The sequence below is a fragment of the Artibeus jamaicensis genome, unplaced genomic scaffold (genome assembly GCF_021234435.1).
Source record: "Artibeus jamaicensis isolate MK-2021 breed Jamaican fruit bat unplaced genomic scaffold, CSHL_Jam_final scaffold_3222, whole genome shotgun sequence".
Taxonomy (NCBI): domain Eukaryota; kingdom Metazoa; phylum Chordata; class Mammalia; order Chiroptera; family Phyllostomidae; genus Artibeus; species Artibeus jamaicensis.
Window position 1 is genome coordinate 1140659 of NW_026522038.1, and position 12434 is coordinate 1153092.

The 12434-nt window shown below is 37.3% G+C and overlaps 1 protein-coding gene across 3 annotated transcripts in view; it reads right to left on the bottom strand.

The window, feature by feature from the left end:
* PPA2 (inorganic pyrophosphatase 2) overlaps window positions 1–12434 on the bottom strand; it is an 80298-nt gene that overhangs the window by 14881 nt on the left and 52983 nt on the right. For all 3 annotated transcript variants that reach the window (XM_053657047.1, XM_053657046.1, XM_037154454.2), the window contains 3 exons: window positions 8651–8778; window positions 5599–5684; window positions 2972–3041 (listed from right to left, as the gene is read on the bottom strand). In XM_053657047.1, coding sequence (XP_053513022.1) covers window positions 2972–3041; window positions 5599–5684; window positions 8651–8778 — 284 coding nt within the window. The remainder of the gene's footprint in view (window positions 1–2971; window positions 3042–5598; window positions 5685–8650; window positions 8779–12434) is intronic.

Genomic DNA, 12434 nt, shown 5'->3' on the forward strand with positions numbered 1-12434 from the left:
TCCAAAACCCCTTTTAATCATTTCAATTCTCTTTATCTTCTTCAGATCTACAATCCTTCTTATGTTCTCTGCCCTAAGTATAACGAATTATTTCTGCAGATATTTTCTAATTTGTTTCTGAAATGCTTCCAAATAATAATTAGCAGGATGTTGGCATTTATTTTCTTTTTCTTTGTTACAGTTACAATATTTTTCCTAATTGATCTGTAGACATTGTTGAGTGCCTACTTTAATTATTTTTTGGTCTCAATGCTACACTTAATTTTGTTTTGATCGAGATATGTTCAGCAATACATGCTTCCTGCAACAGGAAGCTGTTAATCACTCAGAAGTTTAGTCCATTTCTTTTGTTTAAATGTATCTTTAAAGTATCTGTTCTCCAAAGCAGTTACTTTATCTGAAAAACTCTCACCTAATCAATTCATCATGAGTATCCTGCCAATATATACCTAAAGAGTGAAAACTCCTATTACGATCTGGCCTTGTTTTAACCATACTTCAGACTCATTCAACGGTGCAGCCATCTCAAGATGATACTGCTTGTTGATTCACTTGTTAGAATGAATTCACTCCTTCTGAGCCTATGAATAAACCCTGGGGTTAGAGCTGGTTTCTATACAAGCTCAGGACTGACGTGGTCTGAATATGATCAAGCTTGACGGATGACTTCAACATCTGAAGTTTATTCTGTGTGACCAAAGGACAAACTGACAGTACTTTGGCACTAGTGCATTGCTCAGTATATAGCAAAATGGAGGGATCTGGGAATACATACTTAAATAATTCAGGTTCAAACATCTCAGTGTGGTTTAAAGAGATAAAATGCCAAGTCAAAAAAATGCTTTGATTATTAAGAATTTCATTATGACAAGCTGATAACAATCTTCAGGAGAAAATGCTACCTAATCTGGCCACCTGAATCAGAAGGCTGCTAACGTGCAATTAATTGTCTGACTTACAAACTTTTAATGGTGAAATGCCACCTATGTTAAGCTCCATCAGAATTGGTGAAGAAGGACTGCTTTTGCTACATTTTGTTTTTCCACTGTAGTATTCACAGTGAAATATCAGTACAGCACTTTTTTCATTATTACGGAAAGCACAACAAAGTTACCACACCATGTAATTAAATCTGGATGTTAATATTTCTGAATTCTAATCTTATCCCCTCCCTCAAATCTATCTACCTAGATCATATCCATGTGCTCCAAATTCTTTTTCCAAATAGGACTGTTTCCCTAGTAATATGATAGGAAACAATTAAATAACAGAATGTAACATAGAAACCTTAATCTTGAAGCTAATTTTAAGACAAGTGTCTATTATGCCTATTATTGACACGTCCAAAACTAAAATAAATGAAACAGTCTTAATCTGAATTGGTGAGACTACTTGGGCAAGATAAATTTTTTTGTTTTTCTGTATTTCCTTAAAGAACTAATAGTAGGTATTAATGAGAACTAAATTCAGAATGTAATCTGCATAGATACAAAACTGAAAACTTGAAGAAAATAAACGATATGGTGGCCTACCTTACAAAAATGCCTTCTCTGCATCCCTGACCTCTCTGTAGCCCATTCTCAGCAACACAGCTGGACAGTCTTGTTGAACTCTAAGTCAGATTCTATCACTCATTTTGCTCAAAACCCTCCAATGGTTCCCAATCTCATTCAGAATGAGAAACAAAATTCTTGAAGAGAGTCCTTTACAGACTATATTACAGGGTCTTTCATAACACTGTACTTTGCCTCCATTTCCAACCCCCAGAGCCAAACAATTCTGACTGCATCTCCTCCTTTGTCCCCAGATGCTCTCGACGCTAGCAGGCTCTGTGGTTCCTCGAAAGTTTCTAGAAAATCTCAGGCATCCTCTTGCCTCATGGCCTTTGGGACTGTGGCCTGGAATGCTCTTCCTTCCGATAGACACTTGGCTCACTCTCCCACCTTCTAAGAATCGTGACTCATGGCAGTCTTCTCCCCAGTGCGGCTGCCCCGACTACGTCTTTTTTTTTTTTTTTAAATAACTACAACGCGCTTCCCACTCCTGGCGATTTATCCCCTCCTCCCTGCTCGATTTTCATCACAGCATTTATCACCTTCCGAGACACTGTGTATTTTACTGTGTATTTAATTATTATCCATCTTCCTAACTAGCTATACCAGGGCAGAGGATTTTATATCCTTTCTTTAACACTACGTCCCCAGTACCTAGAGTCTGTCCACACATAGTAAGCACTAATTACATGGCTGATAAATTAGTGGGAAAAAATTCAAAGCAGCTATAGCGAAGGAATATGTTTGTTGTTCCTAAAATAAACATCTGAGTTTGTCAGTTCCTCAGTAACCTGATAATTAGCTTATTTTTTTAAAAAACTTAATTTACAAATGGTACTTCTTGCCTAAGCTCATTCCTGAAAACACTCTATACAGCAATATTACTTGATTATCTGAATATGAATTTTCTTATTTAGTGGTATCAAATAAAGCCCTATTTTACTAATAAATTCATTTGTTTCTAGGCAGCAAGTCAGTAGGACATGTAAAAACCCCAGAACATCTCCTCAGCCAGGAGACGGACCTTGAAGACAGGCGAACGGAGTCTTGTCTGCGTCACTCCCTTCAGCCAAACGCACCGGCACCAGCAGCCGACTGCACAGCAGCCGCCCAGCGGTGGGGACACGTGAGAACACAACAGCATAGAGGAGAACACACGCATAAACAACGCATCGGTCATGTCAGAAAAAACAGCATCATGTGAAACTAATGAAGTGATTAACGTCCTTAGAAAATTAAATTTAAGTATTCAACTAAAAGCTTTTTGATTTAAATTCCCTGGATTAAAAAACTAGATTTTTGTGTTATTTTTTAACTGCTTCCCAAAAGACTTGATACATGTTGCTGCTAGATTTTTCAGAAATTCTGCTAGATTTCCTTGTTGGCATTTATAAGGTTCAAGGACAGCTCCCCCTTACCGACTGAACTAATGCTCTTGCTTCCTCCGGAGTGCACTGGAAAGGACTATCGCGCACCTGCACGTTCGTGCTGCAAGTGAACAGACGATGTTATTATTACACAGGATAAAAAAAGAGCAATTACCAAAAACAAAGTCAACTCCAAATGCTCCACATTGACAATGCATGATTTTCTAGCTAGTGAAAATGACCTGAATGAATATAAAGTAGGAAGACTGAGACTTTTGTTATTTTCTTTCAGGCAAGTTATGAATATATAAGCACTCCATAGTATTTGCACTCTCCAGAATTAAAAAAAAAAGTAAGCAAATCTAAATAATATCCTGGTGTATACAAAAGACTAAACTAAAAGTATACTTCACCTGCACTGAAGAAAAGGAAAAGATCAATTTGACCCGCAGAATGACAACTCTAAGGAAAATTTTTTCTCTAAGATGATAAACATTGTAATTGGCTACTGAAAGACCTTGTGGAATCTCTGTCTCAGAAAGGTATGGAAGATTAAGCTAAGAGTGGTGAAAGAAAACCCTGTGAATATGAAAACTCAGTTTCCACACAAGAAAGTTCAGTAAGGCAGCAGACAGTAGCTCCTTCCATGACCAACGAAGGCTCTGAAGTCTAAAGCTCTCCACCAGTGGGGAACAGCTGCTAGCTACACAAGCTTGCCGCCCACTACCTGTCTCCTACTTCCTAGGGAGGAAAGGTATCGTTCCTCTAAATGTAAATTTCATCAAAGAAAACAGCAGATTAAAACAGGTACAGAAAGAGGTGGTAAGAAGAGGGCTAAAGCACAATTAACTCAAAATAGGAGAGAACAGCCCTGGCTGGTATGACCCAGTGCACTAAGTGCTGGCCTGCTAACCACAGAGTTGCTGGTTTGATGCCCAGTCAGGGTACATGCCCAGGTTTCTAGTCAGGTCCCCATTAGGGAGCACGTGAGAGGCTACCACACACTGATGTTTCTCTCCCTCTCTTTCTCCCTGCTTTCCCCTCTGCCTAAAAATAAAATAAATAAAATCTTAAAAAAAATAAAATAGAAGGGAAAAGTGATAGATTCCTAAAAAAATAAATAATAAATGAAACACACACAAACATAGACACGCTTGCCCGTAAGTGGGTCTATGGGGCATACATTAGCATATTAAGTTTTTCAATGGTTTGTGAAATATGTTGGGATATGTATGATAAGAAGACCTGTTTATTACCTTTGTAACTACATCTGTCTATGATTAGACATAGGGTATTTAACAATTACAGTAACTGGTCAATTTGCTTTCTACCCAGACTCAAAAGGTAGAATTGATTTCCATTCTTGACATGAATAAAATTGATGAAAGTTGGCATTATCATCTTTAAGACTGAAGTATTTTTTATTCTCTTCTGTATATCCTATGTTGAACTAAAAATTGAAAACAGTAAAGCCTTTAAATCAGATATTTCCCTAAAGAAAGTCAAAACAAAATTGAAAAAGAACAAGTCAAAAAAGAAAGCACAGTGTAGAGCAAATACACTACATACAATGTTTTTAACATCAAAACTAAAACGTATCCAGATGCTGGGACTGCAGTGCTGAACCACAGAGCCCCCATGGAACTAACAGTGTTTGGGGTTCATTTTAGCTCCATACTTGACCATGCGTACAGGAGAAGAAGCAGAACAATCACCTAAAGGACAGATGACTAAACTCACAGTGTCTGCTTCAAATGAGGTTAAATATGACTAAGGAGAAGGTGCTGCTTTCCTTCACATAATAAGATACTAAATAATCTGTTGTAAATTTATAAACATTACATGGTCCATACACAATATTGTTCACCAAAATAAGCAGACATGACACAGAACAATACCCAAAATGCTGTGCACAACTGTAACTGCATTTTAAAATAATAAAGCATATTAATAAAAACATGATAGTACAAAAGTAACTGGTTAAATAAAGAGAAATAGAAGCAGAAAATTACTTGCAAATAATAAACAGACACATAAAAGATGAAATTGATGGCCAGCAATATAGAACTTTAATAAAGAGAAATTATTTTTTTCAAGATAACTTCAAATCAGAAAAAGGCTCAGGCTCATGAGAATTCCAAAGACAGTGTCCAGGACATAGACTGCCCAGACTTTTTATTCCATGTCAAAGTAGTCATGAAAAAAGGAGAAGGAGAGAGAGAGAGACAGATAAAAAGAGAGAGAGAAAAGTGATAATAATTTTAGACTATAACTCCCAGAGCTCGTAGAAGTGACACGGAAGAAAATCTACAGAAAGGTAAAAGAACTGGAACTATCTGTATACAATCAAATCCATCTTCTTCCAAAGTTTAAGACCTAAATAATTTGGAGAGCTATAGATATGTGTGTATAAATAAATATATATGTGTATTAATATATTTTATATACATAAATACTTTATATATAATATATAAGTCCTCTGAGAAATGATACCATGTCAATTACTAGTTTCATGGTGCCCAGCACTTAGTAATGTCTTACAAATAGGTGCTCTCTATATTTTTTAAATGAAAAAAAAATTGCAATTTTCTTTTTAAAAAATCAGACCTAAATATTGTTATATTGCAGTTATGTGACAATTAATAATAAGATATTATGTAGAAAAGACAAATCCTTACCAGTTTATAGCCCCTCCATCACACTTCTTCATAAGCAATGCTTTCCAACATTCATGAGCAGATTTTATAACTTCAAGAGCAAAAGCCTAGTTCCAAACAAACAGACAAACATATATAGCAATCATCATACCAACATGGTATACAGTAACACTATACTCACTATAAGAACATGAATGAAGGAGTCCAGCAATCCTGAGTCTAAATCCTGGCTTCCTTATTTAGCAGCTGCGTACTTCAGGCAATTTACTCGATCTCACTAAACCCTAATCTCTTCCTCTACAGCACCAAGGCAGTGGGGACACTCAGAGCTGGGGGCTGGCAGACAAGGGCCTGTTGGCCGGATCCAGCCTGCCACCTGTTCTTGTAAATGAATTTTATTGAACACAATTTCATATTTATTTTTTCATATTTATACTTAATAATCTTATTGAAAGTCCTCAAAATCTTAAAAGATTCTTCTAATATGCCTTTTAAACACTACTGGGTCCAGCAATAAATTCCTGTATATCAAAATACTTATTGTAAATTTCAGTTTTCTTTAATATGGCTTACTTACAAACCATCATTTACTTATCAGCACCCACTTAAATGTTGGTTTATAATGCATAATTCGTATATTAGTAATAACTTTTAAAAACTACCCCATGTTTCACACTTTAACTCTTTGGCCGATTTTTTCTACTTATGTCATTTTACAGGCCGTTTATGGTATTCTAATAGAAAACCCTATGCCAGAGAGGTAATTCAAGTGCTTTCGTAAATCAGCAGTTTAATTCAGCCATGGCAGATGAGCACAATGGAGATAAGCTTCTACCAGTTTACACTAAGGGTAAGTAACTGTCTCCTCTCCAGAAGAGTAAATAGAGGGCTTCCCTTCACAGAGAATTTGACAAATTAGAATCATTATGAAAATCCTTCATTTTCTGAAATTAAAGAGATATTCACAGATAAACAGATGGATACAGGAATGCCGGCCAAGATGGAGGTGTAGATAGACATACTGTGCCACCTCGAACAACCAAAAGGAGGATAAGAAAAAAATTTAAAAACAAAAAGCAACCAGAACTGACAGAAAATTGAACTGTATGGAAGTCTGACAACCAAGAAGTTAAAGAAGAAACATTCATCCAGACCCGTAGGAGTGGCAGAGGTGGGCAGCTGGGCAGAGAGGACTCATGGCAAACTGGTGGCTGAAGGACCCAGTGGTCTCATACCTGCATGCAGCTAAACCGGGCAGAACAACAGGGGAACGAGAGACCACCCAACCCAGGGTCCCAGCTCGGGGGAAAAAAGCTTCAAACCCCTGACTGAAAACACCTGTGGATATTGAGGTAGCAGTGGGAGAAACTCCCAGCTTCATAGGAGGGTTCACTGGAGAGACCCAGAGGGTCCTTGAACGTACATAAACCCACCCACCTGGGGAATCAGCACCAGAAGGGCCCAATTTGTTTGTGGGTAGCGGGGGAAGTGAGAAAACCAACAGAAAGCAGAGCAAGCGGCATTGTTCCCTCTCAGACCCCTCCCCCATCTACAGTGTCACAACACAGCAGCGTTGTGGCTTGCCCTACCCTGGTGAACACCTAAAGCTCTGCCCCTTACTATTAACAGGCACACTGAGACAAAAAAAAATGGCCCAAATGAAATAACAAATCAAAGCTCCAGAAAAAATACAACTAAGTGATGAAGAGGTAGCCAACCTATCAGATGCACAGTTCAAAACACTGGTAATCAGGATGCTCATAGAATTGGTTGAATATGATTGCAAATTAGATTTAAAGAAAAATGAAGGCTATGCTAAGTGAAATAAAAGAAAATGTACAGGGAACCAACAGTGACAGGAAGGAAACTGGGACGCAAATCAACGATGTGGACCAGAAGAAAGAAAGAAACATTCAACCAGAATGGAATGAAAAAAATGAGGAGAGGCTTAGGAACCCTCAGGACATCTTTAAACGTTCCAACATCTGAATCATAGGGGTGCCAGAAGAAGAGGAAGAGCAAGTTCAAAATTTATTGGAACAAATAATGCACAACTCCCCCCATCCGGCAAAGGAAATAGACTTCCAGGAAGTCCAGGAAACCCAGAGAACCCCAAAGAAGTTGGACCCAAGGAGGAACACACCAAGGGACATCATAATTACATTACTCAAGATTAAAAAGAAGGAGAGAATTTTAAAAGCAGCAAGAGAAAAGGAGACAGTTACCTACAAAGAAGTACCCATAAGACTGTCAGCTAATTTCTCAAAGGAAACCTGGCAGGAAAAAAAGGGCTGGAAAGAAGTAGTTGAAGTCATGAAAGGCAAGGACCTCCATCCAAGATTACTCTATCCAGCAAAGCTATCATTTAGAATCAAAGAGCTGATAAAGTGCTTCCCAGATAAGGTCAAGTTAAAGGAGTTCTTCATCACCGAGCCCTTATTATATGAAATGTTAAAGGTTTTCATCTAAGAAAAAGGTGACCAAAATACAAACAGTAAAATGACAACAAACTCACAGTTATTAACAACCACACCTAAAACAAAAACAAACCAAGCAAACAACTACAGCAGGAACAGAATCACAGAAATGGTGATCACATGGAGGGTTATCAGCAGGGGAGGGGGAGGAAGGGGGAAAAGGTACAGAGAATAAGTAACATTTTCTACCAACTATATTAGTAGTTAGAAAACAGACAGGGGGAGGTTAAGAACAGTATAGGAAATGTAGAAGCCAAAGAACTTATATGTATGATCCATGGACATGAATTAAAGGGGGGGGATGTGTGAGGGAGAGGGTGTGCAGAGTAGAGGGGAATAAAGGGGGGAAAATGGGACAGCTTTAATAGCATAATTAATAAAATAATTAAAAACATAAAAAATAAATGAATGTAGATATTGATCAGCCTGAAAAAAATTTTTAATAAAAATGATGAAATAATGTCTGTAAGTATTAAGGTCAGAAAAATGTTTGTTTTCATGCTATATAAAAATAGTCATATCAGAAACCCCCAAAGTGAGAAAGTACTGCACAGGTATCACGAGATACATTCTAAAATAAAGGTTACCATCTTCACCTTGTTTTTGAATTCTCCATTAAAAGCAAACTGGTTTTCTGGTTTTCCCTCTGGCACCTTATAAAATCTAAGCCAATTAAGTGTAGCTTCCAAATAACCTGGTTTGTACTTCTTAACATCATCAATATCTGTAAGTGAAAACACAAGACAACCTTTTATTTAAAATCAAAGTTCATTCCTGTTTGTGGCAGGGTACTGGCCTGAGGGAGTCAGAGAACATGGGGTCTAGTCTGTCTCTGCTAACTAGTAGCATAACCCAAACACACAACCCATCTCTCCTGGACTTCAGTTTGCAATGTAAACATTGCTGCTTTATTCTACAAACGCTTCTTGAGCACATTCAAACACTGTGTTAGGCAGCAGATGAAGACAACAAAGTTCCTTTCCTCAAGGAGCCCAATGGTCTAACTGAAGGACACAGATGACAAAATTCAATGAAGTCAGAAGATTGAGATGTGCTTCAAGCTGACGTCACTCTGTGGGCAAAGGAGGGCTTAAAGGAGGGTGAGTTACACCATCAGGTCAGGGTTTTAGAAATGTTAAGTTAAGGGAACACTGAAGATAGACAGGAGAGGGTGGCACCCAGGAGAAAACAGGCTAAAGGTGGGTGAGAAAGGTTTTAAGAACATATATACTAAATATATAGCAGGTTGCTCGTGCATTGTGTCAGACACTGTTCTAAGCACTGAAAGAGTAAATGGAAATGAGTCCCTGCTCTCAGGGACTACACAGTAATGAGACACAGATGACGAAGAAAGAAACAAATGCCTAACACGAATATGTGAACTGCAAAAAGTCCAGTGAAGGAAACTAGCAGAGTTAAGAAAGAATGCGGACATGGCGATTTTAAACAGGGGCGTAAGTGGATGGTGCATAGAGTTTTTCATTTCAGAATCTGTAATGATTTATAGCATTTATTTTTAAGTTCTCTTAGCATGTAAACAGCTTATAACCATTACATTTTGAGGACATTCATTTTTAAATAATTGGATATTACTATATTAATAATAGAACCCCTCCCCATAAAAGGTTCCCAAGGAATGTATCCATTCCAATAAATATCAATTCAAAGAGTATGAGAAATAACTAGATAAAACTAGAAGTCTTTACTCTCCACCAGACTGTGGCTTATGCTTAATTTAGCATAGTCCTTTATGCATAATATATTATAGCGAATGACAAACAACTTGAGAACACTGAAAAATTAGAAAGTCATAACTAAAATCGGGAGCAGACAAATGCACAGGGGTAATTTGAAGAGCACATCACAGGGCTTTTCTGGCCTGCTCATCTAAGCCTTGTGGGAGTCCCTCTCTCATTGGGCATGTCAGGGAAAGGTAAGCATTTTGCAGGCATGGGTTAAGCAAACAGAAATTATCTTTTTGATTTTTATGCTTGCCTTTTGCCTGTTACAGAAAGGGTCAGCAGGAGTTACACATGCTGTCAAGAGGCCGGATGTTCCACAGAAGTGGAATGGCAAGGCAGACGCCTTAGGAAGGGCAGAGACCCTGGCAAACAGAAGACAGTGCGCTGTCGAGCTGTCGAAAGGCTCTGAAACAAAGTTTTACAGTGTCAATGGACCTGTTTTTATTTACAAATGAAACTTTTTATTTTTTAATTTTACTTGTTTATAGAGAGGGGGAGGGAAGGAGAGAAACCCTGATGTGAGAGAGAAACAGCGACTGGTTGCCTTTCATAAACTCCCTGACCAGGGACCAAACCTGCAGCTGAGGCAGGTTCCCTGACCAGGAATTGAACCTACTACCTTCCGGTTTGCAGGATGACACTCAACCGATAGAGCCACACCAGCCAGGGCACAAATGAAATACTTTTAATTGAGATCAACTTCCTGGATGATTAACAAAGGCTTCTTTAAAATATTCTGAGTGATGTCCACAGGAGTCTGTATGCTGAGTCCAGGAGACAACTCAAAAATAAAACCCACACTTTGCTCCCTCCAGGTAAGTTTCAGCTTTAGCAAGCATCAGTTGTGTTTACTCCCCAAACATTTATGCCAACAACGTCTTAGCTTTCTTATGATTTAATAAAGTATTAGATGAGGCAGTGATTTTATCAGTACAAAATAGAGATTTTGATTCTACAGATTAATTTGAATGCTTTGAAAGAATTCGACAAAACAGGTCACTAAAAATAACTGCCATCACGTTAGGCCTGGGTAAGAAAATAGTTAAAGATGAAAAAAAGACATAGAAATCTACAATTATGCATACAGATGGCTTTGCAAGTAAGGTGGGAAGATCTTAAATATGAGAGGTCAGAAACAACCTCTGGTAAAATGTATTTTAGTACATTTCTGCATGAAGTATGGGAGCAACTCATTCAAATATCTGAGAGTCATCTTGGGAGAAAGGTGTGAGTGCCAGTATTTGAGGTCTGAGCGTGCTGAAACGTGGGAGAAAAACAGTAAGAAAGCCCTGTGTCTAGAGCCCAGTGAAGAAAAAGCAGGTTAGGGAACGAGATTAAAGAGGCAGCCATGAGCCAGTCACACAGGACTCTACGGGCCACACCAAGGACTTTGCTTTTTACTTTGAAATTGGAAACCAGAGGGTTCTGGGCTGAGGAGCACACATTTTTTTGGAACATCTGTCTGCTGGGCAGGGGAAGACTGTGCAGGAAGAAGTGGAAGCAGGAAATCCAGTAGGAGTCTACTGAGAGTATCCATGTGCTTGTTTGGAACAGGTGGCAGACGGTCGATTTTGGGTTATCTGTAAGAAGCACAGATGAGAGGACCTACCAATAGGAAAAAAGTTAAAACAAAAAATGGTAGAGATAAAATTCACATAGAACAAAGTATCAAAGAGATGAAAAGGACTAGTTTGTAAAATTACGTAAAAAACAGTTTCCTAAATATGTGTCACCCTAAATTTTTTTAAAAAGGTTTAATAAAAGATATCATAACTTCTGACAAATAATGTGTACCTATGAGGTACTTTATTACAGGGCTTTTCAAATTTTGAAATTTAATTACAAACATTATATGGAATTCCCTTAAGAGAATATTTATATTAAAATTGAAGATATGGTTTATGAAAATAATCACAGTTTTAAATAAATCCATTCAAAGTTTTAGACATTTCTTTTTTAAATGCTAGCTTAAAAAAAACTAAACAGAAAATAACAATGAAATAAAATAACAAATTTTAAAGTTTAATTTGGTTTTACAAAGTCCAGAGCTCTCTATCTTAATTTAGTTTTTATTAACTGTTTTTGACTTAGGAATTTATAAAAGCAAAGAAACTGATCTAAACTATCTTAAGTCTAAACCTACAATTCAAGAGGATCATAGTACTTTCTCTTTTTTAAAAGCATCTTTATGACTTATCTTTTTTCTTCCAAAAAAAAAGGGATATTGAACTCCTTGTATGTAATGAAGTTTCTTTTCAGTATATAAACCAGTTCACTCATTTCTAAAACCCAACAGGATGTCACAAATTTTACTAAGAAAAAATTTAAAAAGTGATTTTTGAATTAAAAGTTTATATTCTTTTTTTCATCAAAAATATACTCTCTCATGAGAGGAGGGAGTTTCTAGTCCTATGTGTTTGCCGAAACTTCAATTTCACCCAAATTTCAGGATTAAAAGGACTTTAGGACAATACTCTCTTTAAGCCAGATAAGCAAATTGTAATTATGTAAATAAGGTGAAAATCGAGTTGATAAGTTTCATTTTACACATACAGCCTATGAATAATGAGAGAAATATCTAAAGCATGAGACCTTTTAAATCTAGAGCTATATCAAAACGCTGATGAACTTTAAAAAT